At 41.0% G+C, this 19422-nt stretch overlaps 3 protein-coding genes across 5 annotated transcripts in view; 1 reads left to right on the top strand and 2 right to left on the bottom strand.

Annotated features, from left to right (window-relative positions):
* Positions 1-563: 563 nt before the first annotated feature.
* foxd5 (forkhead box D5) lies at positions 564-2247 on the bottom strand. The gene has a single exon (XM_018668366.2). The coding sequence runs from the start codon at positions 1834-1836 to the stop codon at positions 859-861; it is 978 nt and encodes a 325-aa protein (XP_018523882.2). The 5' UTR covers positions 1837-2247; the 3' UTR covers positions 564-858.
* A 979-nt stretch (positions 2248-3226) lies between these two features.
* cbwd (COBW domain containing) lies at positions 3227-15663 on the bottom strand. Of its 2 annotated transcripts, none has more exons than XM_018669672.2 (16): positions 15396-15663; positions 14797-14931; positions 14515-14601; positions 13985-14081; positions 13603-13694; positions 12096-12155; positions 11337-11374; positions 10045-10091; positions 9468-9554; positions 9268-9312; positions 8503-8559; positions 6562-6613; positions 4738-4806; positions 4570-4635; positions 4293-4419; positions 3227-4038 (listed from the first exon to the last, which is right to left on the bottom strand). In XM_018669672.2, the coding sequence occupies exons 2-16, from the start codon at positions 14909-14911 to the stop codon at positions 3965-3967; spliced, it is 1113 nt and encodes a 370-aa protein (XP_018525188.1). In that variant the 5' UTR covers positions 14912-14931; positions 15396-15663; the 3' UTR covers positions 3227-3964. The 2 variants fall into 2 exon arrangements, with proteins under 2 accessions (XP_018525188.1, XP_018525186.1); XM_018669670.2 differs by having other exon boundaries at positions 14797-14950; positions 15396-15662.
* A 1703-nt stretch (positions 15664-17366) lies between these two features.
* dock8 (dedicator of cytokinesis 8) overlaps positions 17367-19422 on the top strand; it is a 51709-nt gene continuing 49653 nt past the window's right edge. For both annotated transcript variants that reach the window (XM_018669118.2, XM_018669117.2), the window contains exon 1: positions 17367-17686. In XM_018669118.2, the coding sequence (XP_018524634.1) occupies positions 17634-17686 (53 nt within the window). In that variant the 5' untranslated portion in view covers positions 17367-17633. The remainder of the gene's footprint in view (positions 17687-19422) is intronic.

Below are 19422 nucleotides of genomic sequence, written 5' to 3'. Positions count from 1 at the left end.
ACATATAGATACTGAATAATAACTAAACAGATGTTTAACATGACCTCTGTCTTTTTTTCTATGCCTCTCCTACACATCAAGATTTTAATTGTGTAAATATAAAGATGAGTACATTTCTCATTTTTAGGTCTGCCACTTCCATTGTTTTATCAATAGGGACTTCTGTACCTTTCAGTTTAGAGAATATGTTTTAATCAGAAATTCATACAATATATGACTGAGTATGCAAGATATACATTTACTGAAGGAGAGGTTTTACTCCTGTTGGAGATATTGTTAATCTGAGGGGAAATTAACTTTTTCTTCTTCCGCATTAACCCCTGATAATTAATTCGGCCTATACTTACAACATTCTAACCATGTTTTTTTTTTTTTTTTTTTTTTTTTTTTTTTTGGATTGCATATAGAATATTATTTATATATATTACTATTATGTACACACAGCACATTATAAAATAATTTAATTTTAAAATAAATAACCAAATAAAGAACTTTAAAAAGTACAGCAGACATTTTTCAGACATTTATTTTGAAACGTTAATTAATAACAAAAAAAATTGGCATTCATTAACGAGGGTTTCCACAAAACCACGTTTCACAAATATATTACCACTCATCTTATTTACAGTGATTTCCTCTAAGACATAACTTTGAATGTCAACGCACATAAATATCATGCAATTAAAACATTTCTTTAAGAAATGAGCCACATCAACGTGTCTTCACATATAGCTTGAGACAAACAGACACTGTAAAGTCGCCTATGACCAAAGGCTTCAGCAGCGAGGGTAAGAGAGTCTGAGATGTTGGTTTATTAAAGGAGCAGTGCTCAGCATGGTGGGAGGGCAGAATGGAGTCCTAGGAGCCTGCAGGAGCGTCGGAACCAAACAGGCAGCGGGGCCCGGCATGAGGTGACCGTATCCGAGAGCGCTCTGCTGTGGATTTGGGTTCTGAGTACTGACTGGGAGAGGGTTTGCTCATGATGCTGTCAATGCTGAAGGAGCACTTTGCCTGCGGGCCAGGCTTTGGCTCAGAGGCTTCTGCTGCGCAAAGCTGCGCTCTGAAGCCTTTAGGCCCGCTGCACTTCCCGTGGTTGCTCAGTGTTTGTGGTAGAAGGTGATAGGAAGAGGGAGGCATCATGATGCCCTCCTGCAGGGGCATGTACCGGATGGGAGCAGTGGTTGGGGGGCTCGCCTGGCCCTGTACGCAATACGGTTGCCCGTACGGCCGGTAGCAGTTCAAGTTGGAATAAAACATAAGTCCGTCTTTGCCGAACTCGGGCTGGTTTCTCTTGAACCGCTTCCTTCGTCGCAGGAAGCTGCCGTTGTCGAACATGTCCTCTGAGGCAGGGTCCAGAGACCAGTAGTTACCTTTGCCCGGGTTCCCAGGCTCCCTCGGGATCTTGATGAAACAGTCGTTGAGGGAGAGGTTGTGCCTGATGGAGTTCTGCCAAGCTGGGAACTTGTCTCTGTAGTAGGGGAATTTGTTGCTGATGAAGTCACAGATGCCACTCAGCGTCAGCTTCTTCTGCGGGCTCTGCAGGATGGCCATGGTGATGAGGGCAATGTAGGAGTACGGAGGCTTCACCGAGCTGCTCTGGGCTTTCCTGGACGGTGGTGCGTCTGCGCAGAAACTGTTCTCACTCTCTCCCGACGAGTCTGGCTCTGAAGAATCGAATTCGGCACCAGATTCTGCCGAGAAGCCGGCGTCCGTAGAGCACCCATTTCGATATAAACGCCCGTGGGTAGGCTTATCCTCGCCTACTATGTCAATCTCATCCTCCTCTACAGGCGACGCAGTGTGTTGTGAAGCTTCAAATTCACTGGAGAGAGTCATGGTCACACGCGGAGTCCTCACAAACGCGTAAAAAAAAGTTTAGCTGTGCCAAAGGGGCATTAATGGCTCGCCGTGCGTAAAAACCAAAGGCACCAATTCATGCGTAAAAGCGCATCGACCGTCTTGGTTCCTCTTAAACCTCGTGTACCGGCTGTTTGCTGTGGTCGCGAGGGCTGAGGCTTTATATGTTGAGAGGCTGCTGCCCCCAAGGCCAGTCCCATTAACCCTCAGAACCTATCAGAGTAGCCCCCTCACCGCGGGGAGCCGGAGGAAGCAAACACACAGGTGGGGAGGGCTCTTGGGTGCATAGGGCCCATTGATGTGTAGAAAGCCAAGTTTCTGGTGGTAATTTGTTGTTTTCAGCCAATATGAAAACTTTTAATGCAATTATTTGAATTGTCAAATGACTGGAATGAGAGCCAACAACTTTTTACACCAAATAAAAAAAAAATTCTCTAAAAAAGAAAAGAAAAACACTGCTTCACAGCCTCTTTGTATTTAGACAGTTCCCCGTAAGTGTGAGCTCTACACAATGTTTTATTTTGGATGATTATCTATACACATCAGACACATCAACAGTGACGTTAGCTGGTTTGTACAGAGCGGGTATTTGCAGGTTACGAAGGTATTTCCCTGTCCTGTTAAATCATTTGATATTGCAAACCGTATAGCAGCACAGTCGGAGGTGGGATGCTCTTGGGATTTTTAACACCACGCCTAACCCGTGATAAGAAATCAAGTGTTTCCCCCGCGGGTTCGTTTAGTTTGCCACCTCTGGATGCCCGCGGGTGGTGTGACCATGAAAATGGCCATGGTAGGGCTTCCCGCAGCCACTGGAGAAAAGAGGCAATAGTCGCCTTAACGAGGCCATCAGCATCAGAATCGAGTAGGAAACGGCCACAGCTGCGCGGTGCGTTCAGGGCCACAGGGCTCAGCTCCGCTTTACGACCGGGATGAATAAGCAGAGCCATCCTCAAAGCAAACCGGTTCAGCAGCGGATATGTGCTAAAACCGTGCTTGCTAAACCATCTCCATTGCAAATTGACCGAGTTGGGAAAACTCCACCTATTTCCTCACCTGCCTGGGTCTACTCTCTCTCTCTCTCTCTGTGTGTGTGCGTGTGTTCTCACATGACTGTACCAATCAAAGCTTAAATAACAAATACCAGATATTATAATACAAATACCGGCTGTAATTTGTAAAGTATCATGAGCACAAATTAAATTGCAGATGACAGCACCACACACAGTTGAGATTAAATAAAACCAGTAACAACGTAACTGTTTCACTGCAGTAGAAAGCTGAATAAATTAAGACACTCACCCAGTTTAGTTGGGTGGATCTGTAGACCAAAACAAGAGAATACTTAAGAATAATTACAGACACAGCATTTTTGGGGAAACTTTAGTTGTAAAGCATCACTTTGCTACAACATTTGAGTTATTGTACATGTGAAACAAACACTATTCTAATCATGGTCTGTTTACTGGATGCTTAACTTACGAAACTCTTTGTATGCGTTTCATAACAATGAAAGCTAAGATATTAATGCTCTTGGAGGCCTTTCTCACACTTTGTTGAGTATCATAGTGAACTTACCGCTTTAACACAAAGGCACTTTGTCTCTGTTGTTATGTTAAGAGTCTGCTGTTGTCAGCCAGATAAAGCCAAAACATTATTTTGTTTAGGTATATCAGACATAACAGTTAAAGAATCACATGTTCAAGAAAAGAAACTTTATTTTGAATAATTTAAAAATACAGGATGTTAAAAGCCAGAGACCTAAGCAAGGTTGCTTCATTTACAAAGTTCAGTCTTGTACCAGACTTGATACAGTATTTTTGTCTATTTAGCCTCCCAAAAACTGCAGATTTTACAAAGGCATCTCTATAAAATGCAGCGTATTGATTAAGCTTCCAGATTTTGTGGGGGGGAAAAAAAAAAAAAACTCTTCCCGTGCTACGGCCTTAACACTACAGTAACCTCAGCCATCCTCTGACATACCTCATCCACTTGAAGGAAAGGAATGAACATCTGAAACACAGTCCTGGATCTATGGATGACCAAATGCCACAACGTCTGCTCCAGAGTCAAGTTTTTGATGTGAAGAGGAGAGAAAAGTTTCCAGCTACTTTCTCTCTTCCCCCTGCACAACTGTAGAAATGAACTGTTCCTGCAGAACGTCCTTGTCCAGGTTCTTACCTAGAAAACAGAGCAGACTGAGCATTAACACAGTGCAGCTATTTGCAAACACAGGTCTGTATAGATAAATTTGATATTTTTGCATTTTCTGCTGATCTACTGTGCAGTAAATACAAGACTCTACTGAATAGTGTTTATATTTAAAAAAAAACTGTACCTGGGACATTTTTAGGAAACTGTGAACCCATAAAATACAGCATTTCCCAAAACTGTGATGCACTTATAAGAATTTATGTGTGTGTGTGTATCTTCACCTATGAAGACCAGCCGGTTGATCCGCAGGTTCTCCTCCCAAAGCTGTGGAGTCTCATTCAGCTCGTACAGCTCATGGACCCCCTGCAGCATCACTTGGTGGGCTTTACCTGCGAATGATACTATGCCCTGAAAACACACAAAAACACACAAGTCACAAGTGACGAGTGACACATTAACCCGCACTGAATGAAGTGTTTGGAACTGATTAATATGGATAATAAAGCAGCTGTTATTGATCACCGCTGCCACTGGGATGACTGCTGTGCTATACTGTACCTTTAACCGGATGACGGTCATGGGTTGCCCTTCTTTGTTTTTGAGCATCTTTTCCCATAGGAGATCCTGAAACAGTGGAAAATGGTTGTTTACTTTTCAAAGGACCTTATTGTATTATTGCTAATTAGTAATGGTTGTAGGGATCTGCACAATTCAGAGTGTCTGTACCTGTATGAAAACATTCAAGGCGTCCTCAGAGAGATCTCCCGCCACTTCAAATGTCACAGTTAAAATACTCTGAGGATGACACACAAAATACCAAACAGAAATATTTTAAGTTTATGCGAGAAGTTTGACATTTTGTGTTTTTTCCCTCTCTGAAATACAGTTAAATGACACTTTGTGTGAAATTAAGAAAGTATATAAAAGTGCTTTGAATGCAGTAATGACATTTGTACTCAGATCTTTTACTTAAGTAAAAGTAGCAATACCACAATAAAAAATACTGCACTGAAATCCTACTGAAGTGAAAGTATATTTAAGTGTCAAGCATAAATTAGTTTAACAAATCTATATACTGCTGGGTAGTTTCATCTTTTGCAATGCACATTACAACTGATCATATGTTTTATGTTAAAATCTTGATATGAAAAGCAGTAGGTAACTATAGCCGTCAGATAATTGTAACTGAGTAAACACTACAATATTCTGAAATGTGGTGGAGTAAAGTATAAAGAGCATTAAATTGAAATACTCAAGTAAAGTACCTCAAACTGTACTTAAGTTCAGTACTTGGTTAAGTGTTACACCACTGCTTGTATGTTTTTTCACGCCCTGAGTAAGACTCACTGATGACATTTGTTTAAAATACATTTTAACATATACCTCCAGGTTTCTGAAACTATTAAAGTCATAATGAACATTAAACAAAAGATGTGTTTTTTACGCCCCGGCTGATGACTTTGTCAATGGCCGTGTCAAAAACCACAACTCCCAGCATCGGCACCTCTCTTTATCTGCCAACCTTCTCACTCTTTCTCTCTCTCTCTCTCTCTCTCTCTCTCTCTCTCACTCACACACACATTCCCTCCTCTCAATTGTTCCTTACAGCATTAAAAGAGCACTTTGCAGATATTTGGGGGTTTTGTGTTGAAGTGTTAAGGTTACACACTTCCTTGTCATTTGGTATAACAACAGAAAAACAGCATTCTCATTTACATGAAAAGAGCAACATGGGGAAGAAGGGGAGGGGAGGGGATCTGAGGGACGTTGAGCTTCATGCGGGAAAGGGGAACCCAGAGAAAACAGACAACAATGCTGTTATTTGCCCACACAAACAACCCTCATCTCTCCTCATCCTGTGATAAAAGTTCATGGTTATAAAGCACAACTGAAAACAAGATGAGGCCTAATTGCTGCAATGAGTCATTTGCACTAAAGCCCGATGAAAACATCAAGAGAAAAGATATGAGGCTAATCCTGAAATAAATATTTTTAATAATCACCATTTTTGTGGAAAAGAACTGGATTTAAATGATACTTGGGCTTTGGGGACTCTTATCTTTTCTGTTAAAGGGCACACTAGAGGTTTCCCATTCATATCTGACATCCAGTTGCTAATTACTCAGTGAAACATGGACTGTATACTACATTTTATGACATCTGGATGCAATTCAAACAACTGTGAAGCCATTATACATAGCCAAGACTCTAGTCAGTCTAGCCACCACAGTCTACTGAAGTCTAGAGTGAATCAATGTCTGTGCTGCCGTGTATGGCCGAGACCGCGTCTATTTGTAGTGTAACAAGAAAACATCAAAAGCCTCAAGTTGATCTCAACACAAAAACCAGAGCAGTGAAGGAGTTTTCACTACAGTGTCACAGCCTGGGGGAATGCAAGGCTCAAGTTTTAGCCTCAGGAGAGTGCATCCCCCTTTACTCCAGAGGAAATGATGTGTTGAAATAAATTAGCAAACAAAACAAGGAAAACTTAGAGAGAGTGAGCACAGGGAGTGGAGAAGTGTGAAACAGTTCAGAGCACACAAACAATACCTTGTCAAGATGAGGCCTTGTAGGTTTCACAAGCTGAAGCTTCTCTGCTAGACTTCAGAGGAGAGAAATGATTAAACACAGTGAAATATTTTTTCAGTTTCAGTCCACAAATGAGACTCATTTTCACTTGGAGAATTCAATGTTGCAATGTTGCATTTATCACCTTTACAAAATGCAGTTGAAATGAAAGTTTCAAGTAATTTGTTAAATAACAGCTTGTGTCTGAGATCTAAACTGTATGACATTGTGTCAGGATGGACTGACCACAGCTGCATCTTTGGATTCTGAGTCGTTATGTACTATCCTCAAGTCATAGGGGACAGACATAAGTTACAACTGATCAGAGTTCACGAGTAGACATAGAGGTCAGAAGCCAAAAAGGTTGGGAAACACAATTTTTAGCTGCCATTTTGGTTGTTTCTAGAATAAAATCTTTTAAATTATTGTTTCATTTGTTATTTCAAAATCATACTTCTGACTAATCCCGTTATGTGACATATTCTGTATTCCCTGTTCTATGTTGTTTAACTGTAGCTTGTTGTTATTGCTGGCCATTGTGAAAAATACATTTGTATTATCAGTGTGGCTTTTCTGGGATAAATAAAGGTTAAATAAAATGACCGTCTGAAGGACAGTGTGCAATGTAAGTGCAAACAAACATACTTGAGCTTTTTCATTTCTTTTATCCACATCCTTCATCTTCTCTGCAGAAGAAGAGTGGACGATAGAGTTTTTTTTCTTTGTGTTTTAGTCTCACAGTATAACACAAAGTGTACTGTATCAGTGCTTAATGACACAGCTCTGAATGGACTTGTGAAAACTTTAGAAATGGCAATTAAATCCCACAAAACACCCACCACAACCGCCCCCAAATAAACCACAGCCCTTGTTCTCCCCATCAGACCTCACAAGGAGGCTAAATGTTGTGTCCAGCAGCTTGAGCCTTGTGTGCTGTTAGTACCACACAGGCAGAGCGGCGGGGGGCCGCTTCAAACAGCCAGCATGGGATTGAGGGGAGGAGGGGCCTGGACTCTCAAAGGCAGGGGGAAAGGAGCTATCTGTTGGGACGTGGGGGACTCCTCGGGAGCCCGGTGGACACACACAGCTCTAATCCTCTGCAGCTGGTCTCAGAGACACTGACTGAGGGCATGTAAGAGAGCTTTAACACCGCGGCCCGTTTCATTCACATGAAGGGATGAACACTGACTCTATTCATGAGAATGACATTCTACAGGGGATACAATATGATGACCACCCTGTGGTGTAACAGGGGGACGCTCAATAAAAGAGTCTGTTAATTAGAGAGAAACATGGTGAGCAATGGTATCAAAGACTGTTGGGTACACAGTTCAGACAGACTAGCAACAAAGGTCGTCAAAATGAGTTCTTGATCTTTCAGTCCAAGTTTTGAAATAGAGCATCATAATCACTGTGCATTAGCACAGTCAACATTATCAGCAAACACACTAACTTAGATCAATAAAGTCCGTCTAAGTCTAAGTTAGCTCTATTACATGTGTACTTATTTACACTATGTTGTGATGGAGAGGGAAGTGCTACATCTTAGGATTCTGTCGAGGTAATTTTTTTAAAATTTGTGGATCAATTCTAAATTCACAGCCTGTATCAGTGAAAAACACAGACATATACTTATGAACATCTGACGTAACAACCTACTTGAACTCTTTTGTTTTGCGCATTTCCCTCCTATTTTAGGCAGGAAAGAGTGGACCAAACAGTTCTTGCTTTTTTTTTTAAAGGAATATGTTGTCATAGTGTCGCCATTACATCATTTATCTGCAAGACAGGACTGCCAAGTTTACTTTGTAGTATGTGTGTAGTGTAAAATGTCCCACTCAGTTCATATATTGGTAATGATTACAAATATCTTATGAAAACATTTTGTGAACATGAGACTGAAATGGGACAAAACCAACTCACTTTGCTCCATCCTTACTGTCAAAGGAATGCAGATCCAGAACTTCAGAGAGATCCACCCTGTGGAAGAAGATTATTTTCCTTTTTTATTACTATTTAGATTACTTTAATATCTAACCACATCATAGTGGGTGATAAATTAAGCAAGAAATCTCAGCCTTTGCCATGGGTTGGCTAAAACTAACAGTAAGGGTAACTGAGCTAACTGATTCGACTAGAAAGGTGTGTGAATGTTTTTCCGATTAACCCCTCACTGCACAGTGTCTTTCATCTGCTCACCCTGGCCTGAACTCTGCAGGGGGAGCAAAGCAGATCTGAAACACACCCAAACCTTTGATACATGCTGCTTGCGTTAGCCAGATGCTACCTGGGTCCAAATACACAAAACATACCAGCACTGAGGGCGCACATACACACAAATATTTGAACGTACACACACTGAAACATAAGCAACCCATGTCATCTTGAAGACCTGGGGGTCAAAGAGCAAAGACTTGTGGGTAAGTGGACACCACTGAAGGTTTGGTGTTTACTCAGGGCGCAGCAGTTTGTGTATGTATATGTGTGTGAGTGTTGGGGGGGGGGCTCATGAACAATGTCTCGCCTGAGTTGCTTCATCTTTGAAACAAAGATCTGAGGAGGAGCAGCAACGTGGAGTTCATCTGTTGTACTAAATAAACTAGGGAACCTGGCCACAGAAAAGCTATCTCACCTTATCACACAAAACAATCCAGTTTTTGTCCAGGAAAAAAAATAAACAAAACGTACCTTGATCTCTGGCTTTCTAGAATCTTGACCAGACCATTTATCGATCTAAAGTGAAAGGAAAAGTGTTAATACTAGGCTACATGTAATGTAGCACTGTCCAAAATTTTCACGTGCAGCTTAATGACAGGTACACAGATGAAAAAGAAGTATAATAACAGAGGAAGGCAGATGACAAGCAGTATGAAGTACGGGATATTGACCTGACAGTGTGTCTGAGTTGGTTTAGTTCCTCCTCATTCACCAGGTCTGTTTTGTTGATAATGGTCAAGTCAGCGAGAGCGATCTGTCTGAAAATGAAAAACAACATAGCGTTTATTTGGAAAGTGAACATAATCCAACAACAGAGAAAAATTCCCCATAGAAACATTCAAAATTAAGAACATGTGGAAAGAAAAAAACACTGCTTGTTCACATTCTGTGTGTGTGTGATGTGATGTGTAGAAGTGTTCATGGGTGGCAGTGGGCAATACATTCCAGACTCAAATGGGAGCTGAGCGCTGTTTAGTTTAGAGGTGAAAACACAAACAAAGAGAAAGAATGCAAAGGGTCACGCAACTGGTCTTTCTTCATCTGTGTTATTTGTTCAACAACAACACCATACAGCTGCTGGAAGGGACAAACACAGAGATGTCCAGGGAGACGGGCCGAGTCCAGTCAACAGCAAGTGATGAGACCTGGTGTGTGTGTGTGTGGTGGATACTGAGCGGTTTTATTATGTCTTTAAGGCATCTCTAAAGCTCACTAAATAAGTGTAAAAAAAACCTACATTTAACATACCTGACTGCTTCGTTGATGAGTCCATCTGCTTTTTCCTCTGTTAGTTGCTGCAGGATGAAGAGAGAGTGGATGTAACGTGCAAATCAACCCGCAAAATGGAGGCAAAAAAAGGTTTGTGCAAAATGCGACAGATAAATTGATAAAATAAATGCCAGTATTTCATCTTCATGAAGTAAGTGACTTTCTCAACACATGAAACCACAGGAGATCTCTTTTCATTTTGTCTGTGTCCTGTACACTTGCACTGGGGATGCAGCATTTTCCAAACAGTTTAATATCTAATAGCAGACAGAGCAGGGAGGGAGGGAGGTGTTAATCTGGATCCTGACCCCTGAGTGTCAATCTGACATGAACCTGTCACTGCCTGAATCTCCACAGTTTTAAATCTAAAGGAATGAATGGCAAAAACATATTAAATAAAACATAATAGATTGGCTGATTGGCTGCTTTTTTATTTCAACTACCTCTGTGTCAAGGGACAAAGGCCTTTTAGAGGGTGTGAAGCCAGGGGCTCTGAGTTAACCTGAACCCCCTTGGACAGATGGATATTTCATGAGACAGATGAGGGGAGAGGCAGGTGAGTGGATGTGACAGTCCTATTACAATGTTCACATCTCTGATATCAATTACTCCTTCACTATGAGTTATCCTCCCCTCCTTTCTGTCATGACTCTCCTCATCCTGCCTCTCTCCACTCAGAGGACAGGACAGCACCTAGGCCACAAAATCTGTCACCTCACTGTGCATGACACCTTCAAATTAGAGCCCATTATCTAGGTGTCACTTGTCCTGTTTCTTTTAAATATCACAAAGAGAGCAGTGTGTGTGTGTGAGAGAGAGAGAGAGAGAGTGTGTGTTGCTGTCCACTGGGGGGGTGGGGTATACAACTTTTGAATTATTTTGATCAAAGTTTGTTTTTTAATGTTAGTGCTCAGAGGCAGATATGGCAGCACGATTAGAGTTGCAACTAATTATTATTTTCAACACTGAATATTTTTTTAATGCTGTTTTTGACTTATCAGTGACTAAAAGTCAAACTGTTATATCTGATCAACTATCCAAAACCCAATGATATTCTGTTAACAAACAGGTAGGCAGAGAAAAGAAGCAAATTTCCACATTAGAGAAGCTGGAACCAGTAAATGTTGAGCATTTTTGCCTGATAAATGACCAGAAAGATTAATCAACTATTGAAATTGTTGTCATTTAATGTTTTTCTCATTAATTGACTAACTGTTTCAGCACTAGACATGGTTCAGCCTTTCAAAACTGGAAAGCCACTTATCACGTACCTGCAATCCATACTTGGCATCAATGACAGTGACAATGCCTAGAATGAACAAAATACACAAGTTATGGGTGATCAGTGAATTAAAAAGACTGTACCACAACAACTGCAGTTGCCTTTTGGTGTTTAGTTTTGTCTGACTGCTTGCACCACTTTCTCAGCCATTTGAAGTACACTTTTGGCCCACTAGCCTGTCACAACAGAGCGGACAGCTGAGTATTTAGTGTGAGGAGCAAAACACTGTTCATGCAAACACAAGCACACCGGTAAAGGAGGTAAATAAATAACAAAATATGTCAACTCCTACAAACAAGGCAGGCACCATTTGGGCTACTCACAAAAATGTCTCATCAAAATTGCACTGGAACTGGAGATATTACAAGCTCAGAATAGAAACTTATAATCATCGCACTGAACAGTAGGAGAATTTTTAAATCTAGAAACATAATGCCTCATGCTTTATTCCCCTAGATTAAGTAAAAAGTGGTGTCTGAGTAAAAAGATCTATGTTAAAAAGCTGACCTTTATCAATATTGCCCCCACTAGACCTATCATTAATGTTTGACCTACAGTGTTATTTGCAGGGAAAGCTTGATTTGTGTTGGTCTGATGTTAAAAGTTAAAGCCTCTGACTTTGAATTATAGTGCGACCATTACATTAATCAGTATAATGTTGTTAAGTGCAGTACTAAAATACATAGTTGATTTAAGTTGCATCAGGCAGACCAATGATATCTGAAACGTGTCATTACAAATATCTCACCGTCCAAATAGATGTCACTGCCAAGCTCTGCATCAACCCAGAACATGGAGGCCACAGCTCCTGCCAGAGAGGGGATACGAATTGGTATGTTAGATATAAATGACTATTAATATAAAGTACATAACAATTTAAATCATCAAGAATAAGTGTTTTCAGAATTCTTGTGCAGTGACTTACTGAGTCATGTTACCAACTGGCTTAAAATATTATTTCTAAGAATTTAGGGCTGACACATTCACAATTTCACAATTCAAAAACATCAACAAAAAAACCAAAGATAAAATAAAAAGTTTAAAAAAAAACAAACAAAGATATTAAGTTTACAGTAGCAAATTTTTGGCATTTTTACTTGATGAGAGATGTTGGATTAGCTGACAATTAATTAACTAACAACTCAGAATTGTGATTAATATTCTGTTTTTAAATGAATAATTTCAGCACTAGGTGAATTTATTTTATTCAGTGACATCCACATCTTTAGTATTTGTGTTTAAATCAGCATTGCAGTACTTTCAGAAACCCTGCATGCTTTTTTTTTTTTCCCTGGCTGAGATCTGTGGAGCAGATAAAACCAATATCAGAAGCTTTCAATTGTTTATCTCCTGCTGGTACATTTGGTTTGTTTCCATTTTCCTGTGAACGTGGTTATTACAAGACCCTATGTTACCATGCCAGCCACAGCTTGTTCACATAATGCACTTTTGTCAAACTGCCAAGCTGAGAATAAGAAAGCATTGTAAATATTTGATGGATGCGTAATGAAAACACTGTTTTTGAGTGGCATGTTTCACATAACTCATCCAACCTCTTCCTGAATGGAAAGGGGAGAATCCCCCTGGGGAGCCTTTATGATTGACAGCACTGCCGGAGCCAATGACAGAACTGTCCCAGTCGATAACAAGCCTGTCTCGGCCAATGACATGGCAGAGGTGTGAGGAAGGCTCCCAGTCTGAGCGTGTTCTGTCGGTTCTGTCTGTGGGGCCAAGTGGTGTGTGTCTGCCCATGCCACTACCCCTTGACACCTGTCACTTAGTGACACACCACGATCGCTACAGCGCTCACCCTCTGATAGCCTAATATTGATTTCCTGATTCAAACCTGAGAGCTGAACGGACAGCTAGGGTTTTTTTTTAATCTGCCCTGATGGAAATGGGTTCCTTGGATGCTCCTGTCACGGCAACACAAGTCTGGTCCTCAGAGTTAAAAAATGTTTCACTTCTGAAATCTGCAGGGGTTTAATCATTATTTAAACACAAGAAAGAACAAAGTCACCTCACTGCCTCCAGCCCGCCCCCCCACCCACACACCACACACCACACCACACACACACACACACCCTCTAGTGACACAGCTGGTGAGTCAGCGAGGTTTTACAGGAGGCAAATAACTATTTATATGTGGTTTTGAGTTTGAAACTAAAGTTTGAAAAAAACAAAACAAAACAAACAAAAGGTATACTTCACACTCAAATAAATATGTATATAATAGCTGCTCTTTTAACTTTTACCTGGATCAGCAAGTCCTGTGGTTTCTAACAGGATGTAGTCAAACTTTCCTTTCTTCTCCATCAGGTTCTCAATAGCTTTAAGACCATTGTCCCTGAAAAATTAAGAAACAGCCACTAATGATTAAAAAAGGTACATGCAGCACTGATAAACAAAATGTCCACAGTATGTCTATGGTACCAGAGTACAAAAAGTGTTCTGTTGTAAGCCATACCAGAACTGGATACATTATTATTTTGTACCCACAATACATCTTCATTAACACAGTCATTCATACATGTATGGAAAAGCTGATGCATTTTGATTATGTTCATTATGTAACAAGTTAAAAGCAGCCTTTGATCCTGTTCTATTAAAACAACAGGCAACAATTAATCTCCATACTTGACAGAGCAGCAGAGACAGCCATTTCTCAGTTCCAGCCACTCCTCATACAGCTCTCCTGCCTGGCTCACTGCGAGGGACTTCTCCAGGGCACTGCCTGCAGCAGGAACAATCAGTCACTGATAGACAATGAGTAGTTTGTACAAAAGAATTAATAGGAAATCTGCAAAAACCCAGGTAAAGAGTTTTAATGGCACCAGGTAATTATTTCAGATTAGTTTAATGAAAAGAAGAAAACTGGTCAAAGCAGTCTGAGCTGAATAAATGTGCAGTGACACCATAAGAAATGTGACATATATGTAAAATAGTACTGAGCTAAATTCAAATATAATGTACAACATTTTACAAACTGTGGTACATGGCTCTCTGGGTTTGTGGCAAAGTGTTACTATGCTGCTCTCTTGTGGATGTTTCTGAAAACACAACAAACAGCCTAGCAATAAATTTGTCAGACTGAGAGTAGTGTGTCTCTTGACTAAAGAAGTTGAGTTTATTAATTTGGAGTTCTCCAAAGGACATGATGAGTTTACCCTCTCCAAATTCATTGAGTATGACAGCAATCCGCTTGTTGTGTTGTTCTGTTAATATGTAGTTCAGGAGTGTGGTCTTCCCAGCGCCTACAAAGAAACGGGAAAACACTGGATTTGTTGCCATTTTTCCAATATTCATCATGTAGAACAAGCTTTAATCATTATAAGAGTGAACAACACCCTGGTCTAGGATCAGAGCTAGAGGAAGGAATGCCAAATGTGTGAGATTATAATCCAGGTAATAATTTATTAACACTGTGAGTAACACAGACAGTCCCTCACCAAGGTAGCCTGTGATGATGGTGACAGGTATCTGCTCTGCAGGGGGAACAGGCTGGGTATCAATGGGCACCAACTCTGGGCAGTCATCCTCCTCCTCTATCACCATGCCATCCATACCAGAAATAATGTTTGTCACTGGTGACACCAGATGGATCTGATGTGATGAATCAGCAGACAGAAACAGTAAAAACTGCCACAAACAGATTCGTGTATATATAACAAAACTGAGAAGAATCAGATCTAGTCAACGACACTTGAGTCTTGTGTAGAAATGTGCCGGAAGAGCATCATACACAGCTGTGACATGTCACTGTGAATTCACTTCAGAAAATGATTTGTCAGTCTTTGTCATAATGTTCGCAAATAGTCTGTAAATAAAACGGGATTTTGCTGGCGTCACAAATCCCTCCTTATAACTCATTACAACCCAAAAAACATAGAGAAATAACATAAAACCACTCATCGCAGTACTAGCACTCAGTGAGTGGCAGTGGATCAGCATGCTTAGCCAACACGGACTTTATCCTAACACCTGCTCGACAACAACAGCTAACACAAACAGACTTTCCTTGATTTACGAAGGCCATAAAGAAAATTACCCGATCGTTCCTCTTTCAGATGGCGGTATTTAAAGTTTTCACCACACTGTTATTCCTGTACTGCTGTAGCTTTGCGTTCTGACAGCGTGCCTCACTGTAGGGAATCCGTTGAAATCCAGGCGCAGCGACAAATGGTTCCGTTTTCGTTCAGTCGGGACATAAAATGTGCACAGGGGAAAGGAGATTAAAAATAACAATTTAAGTTGGCCGATAAAGAAATAATATATAATCACAACCTCTTCATGACAACAAAAGTACGTTTTCACCGTCACAGCAGCAACGGGAGTTTCTCAGACTAAACTTGATGTGGTGACACGCATCCACCACAAGAGGGCGCCAGAAACTAGTTTATGACAGCAGCGACTGATTTTTTTTTTTTTTTTTTTTTTTGCACATTTTGTCTTGCAATTTGATGTAACTGAGCAGTGTTATGTACTTGCTATATTGTGTTGATTCCAGGAGTACGTGTACATAGCATGTGGCTTGGCTTGGCAGCTGTGGCAAATTGTTTTGTCTTGTTTTTGCTTCTTATTTGCCTCCTTTCTTTTCTGAAGATACAGGGTATAGGTATAATGAGTATAATGGGTTGATGGGGAGAGATCTTTATTCAATATTGTAAAAACCTAAGATAAGAGATTTTGATGAAGGCTTCATCTTGTCTGTGCATGTTTGTTTTTGGGAGATTGTTAGCAGATATTCATTTGTGGAATCTGTTAATGTCCAAATGTCCAAAGCTTCAATTTGCTTCTCACAAAGTAAGTGCCCATTATACAGAGAGTAGTGATAGAGTGAATGGTTACCTGGTAATTTACCAAACTTACCTGCCTGCTGGCACCTCTAAAGCTAAAGCTGTTAGCACCTGACCATATCTCATTAAAATCTGTACAGAAAGTGATAGCCTCTGTGAAAATGTCAAGTTGTTGTTTTAAGGGAGGTGCCAGACTATTCTTGACTGGGTGCAATGACTTCTTGGAGTCTAGATTGGTGCAAACAGCTGAATAGTGAGTTTTAAAGGTGCTGGCAACTTTGGACATAACCAACCTAACTGCCCCCCCCCGGTCCATTGTTTATACTAAGCTAACTGGCTTCTGATTGGTCATAGCTCCCGGAATAAGAACGATTAAGAGTATTTCCAAAATGTCAAACCAAAATGTTGAGTATTTCTGAGAGGGAGAGGGTGAGAAATCACTCGTTCACTCAAACTTGTTTCTGCAAGCTTAGTACTATGAGTATTTCATTTTTACTCATCAGGTTTTGGTTTCTCTCTTCCTCTCACCAACACCTCTGTCACACTCAAAACAGTGAAAACGTTTTTAAATACGGGGTGGTGGGGTGGTAGGGCTGAGGCTTTTGAAGAACAGGACAACTGTCCTAAACGTAAGGAAAACCAGGAAGTTCACAGAAGTTTAAAATTTGACTATCACAGGTGCAAATGATGATACAATGAAAGGTATGATTGTGTAGATAAACCACAATTTGAATAAGGACAGTAAAATCTGTGAATATCGGAAATAATGAGAAAAGACAGACAGTAAGGTCTATTTGAGTAAAGAAGCGAAAGATATACTCTTTGCTTCTGTAGTAAAATTAACTACAAATTCAAGTATTCGTTGTTGGAAAAAACAGACTGTTTATCAAACTAGAGGGGCAATAAGAGAGCGCAGGCCTCCACCAAGGCTAACGTCAACATACACCACACTTCAGAGAAAAAACATTCAATTTCATAGTTTAATGATCCGGATCTAGCCCAAATTTTAATAGTGTCTAAGCTTGCCCTTGCCCCACCCCTCCACCAAATTTGGTGAAAATCGGTTCATTACTTTTTGCATAATCCTGCTGACAAACAAACACGATGAAAACATAACTTCCTTGGCCGAGGTAACAAGCGCATGAGCTTATCTAGGCAGCGAGGGAGCGCGCGTGCCTCATCCAACCCGTCCCATCATCCCCTCCCACACTCGCCTCGCCGGTGTCTGCCTCCCCCTCTTACTCCCTCTCCCTCTCTGTCTCTCTCCGTCTTTCTTTCTCTCTCTCTCTCTCTCTCTCTACAGAATGGCTCAAGTCAAATGCGGAAGTTTACACCCAGTAAAGCTGCCGCCGCCACGACCAAGATGAGTGTTGACATGACAGTTGAGCTGTAGCGAGGAGAAGGAGCGGTGCGTATGTGACAGCGAGGCGGCGAGACCGCAGGAAAAACCCCAACGCCAGCGCCGCTGAAACTGGACTTCAGACTCGCATATGGCCTCTCTGGGCAGCGCAGAGCGACGGGCTTTCGCTCTGAAAATCAACAGGTAAAAAAAAAATTCTCCTGGAAGCTGTGCTTGTTTTGGTGTCAGGTTCAGTTTTAGGGAGTGAAGGTGAACTCTTGGTACCTCCCTAGAGATTTAGGATTGGCGCCCTGTCTTGACAGTTTGAGGGGACTTCACAGTGGAGCAGGCAGCCACATGTTGTGAATGTTAATACTGCAGGTTAGTTCACTTTGTCCCGGGGAAAAAAGGCAGCCTGGAGGACTATAAACAGCCAACTTTTTAAGTTTTTCTCTCATCATTTTCATAAACTAATAGTCTGAAGTGGACAAGCAATGCTGAACTTTCTGCACTAAGGTGACAAATCAGAACCATTTCTGTGTCATTTCCTCTTTGTGAGGATGCTGATTCTATATCTAGTGTTTCTAATATGATCATTTCCTCTGGGGTGTAAAGTCTGACTAGTCCATAGAGCTGCTATAAATGACGAAGAATGTGGTCATAGTTCCTGCTGCTACTTTGGCCAGGTGTGGAGGAAGTATGTACATGGAAGTCTATTGTGTACCATGCCTCCCTCTGTAGTAGGATTCATTAAAACAAATACACTAATGCGTCCTCAGCAGCGCAGGCATGTGGAACTTCTGCGGGGCTTCTCTTGTAACAGCAGTTCAGGTCAAGCTGAGCGCCCTGTTGCACATTTTGAGCGTGATGTTGTAGCAGTTTTAAGTGCACTGGGGTTCATTCACATTCGTGGAAGTGGATAAGGGCAGAGAGGGTGATTACTTTTGGTCAAACTTAGGACTGCAGGTGATGAGGAGCCAAAGTGTTTACCCTCATGTTTGCTTTTTATAGCCCAGCATTTTTAAATCCCAGTTGATCTCCTCTTTAAAGTGCTGTGACCCAAAAATCCCATCTATTTTCTTGTGCAACTTTAACACAGAGAAATGTTCAATTTGCATCAGTAGAAAACAAAGAAATGCTCTGCATTTATGCTTGGAAAATTCATTGATTATTAAAAAAGTTAATTTGCTATCTATTGACTAATCAGTTAATCCTCTGTTTGTCTCAGCTCTAGTCCATAGCCTTATGTTGCTTTTATAACGTCTGTGTAAAATCCTCTATCTTCCACAGCAGAAGCACCACACTCTTGTTTTTAATAGCGAGGAGAAGTCATGGATACTTGCTGTGTGGTGCTGTGCTGTGCAGAGCTGAGCTCAGCTGCTCAGGGATGCGAGGGATCTTGGGTCACAGCCTGAATCCAGTGATGAGCCAGCAGAGTGGCTGGTTAGAAGATGCTGTACTGTTTTCAAAACATGGTGTTGGGGAATGTGTAGTTTCGTAGTTTTAACCAGCAGAGCCAGTAAGTGATGATGCAGGAGACTCAATTCATACTCGCAGTGCTGGTCTTTTAACTGTTCTGAGCTTTAGTGAACTCATTGATATGGTGATTAAACACATCAATGTCTTATACCCCTAGGCCACCAGTAGGCCTCCATTTTTGTAAGATTTCAAAGAGACAACAACATGTGACCTAAATTGTGGCAACATTGGTCAAAGACCCTGCAAAATCATGTAATATCTCACAGGGAACAATTGAGAAAATCATGGCAACAAAGGCCATAAACAAACAAGCCACATGGACAAAGAGAAACATTGGTCACAAGGTGAAACTCATGTATGTCACAGGCTGAAAGAACCTGTTAACTGCCAAGCAAACTAATATATAAAACAGTTGTAGAGATGTTTCTGTTCATTTTTCCACCCCTAAAAATCCCCATATG

Source organism: Lates calcarifer, linkage group LG13, assembly GCF_001640805.2.
Source record: "Lates calcarifer isolate ASB-BC8 linkage group LG13, TLL_Latcal_v3, whole genome shotgun sequence".
Lineage (NCBI taxonomy): Eukaryota > Metazoa > Chordata > Actinopteri > Centropomidae > Lates > Lates calcarifer.
Note: the sequence above shows the minus strand (reverse complement) of the source record. Positions and strands in the feature narration are given on the sequence as shown.

Excerpts from the sequence above, each read along its gene's own strand:
- foxd5 (XM_018668366.2), bottom strand. The coding sequence starts at position 1,836 with ATGACTCTCTCCAGTGAATTTGAAGCTTCACAACACACTGCGTCGCCT.
- cbwd (XM_018669672.2), bottom strand. The coding sequence starts at position 14,911 with ATGGATGGCATGGTGATAGAGGAGGAGGATGACTGCCCAGAGTTGGTG. Across the intron at positions 12,156-13,602 it reads CACAGGACTTGCTGATCCAG|GAGCTGTGGCCTCCATGTTC; the intron begins GTAAAAGTTAAA and ends CCTCTCTGGCAG. Across the intron at positions 4,807-6,561 it reads CAAGGCCTCATCTTGACAAG|AGTATTTTAACTGTGACATT; the intron begins GTATTGTTTGTG and ends TGTCATCCTCAG.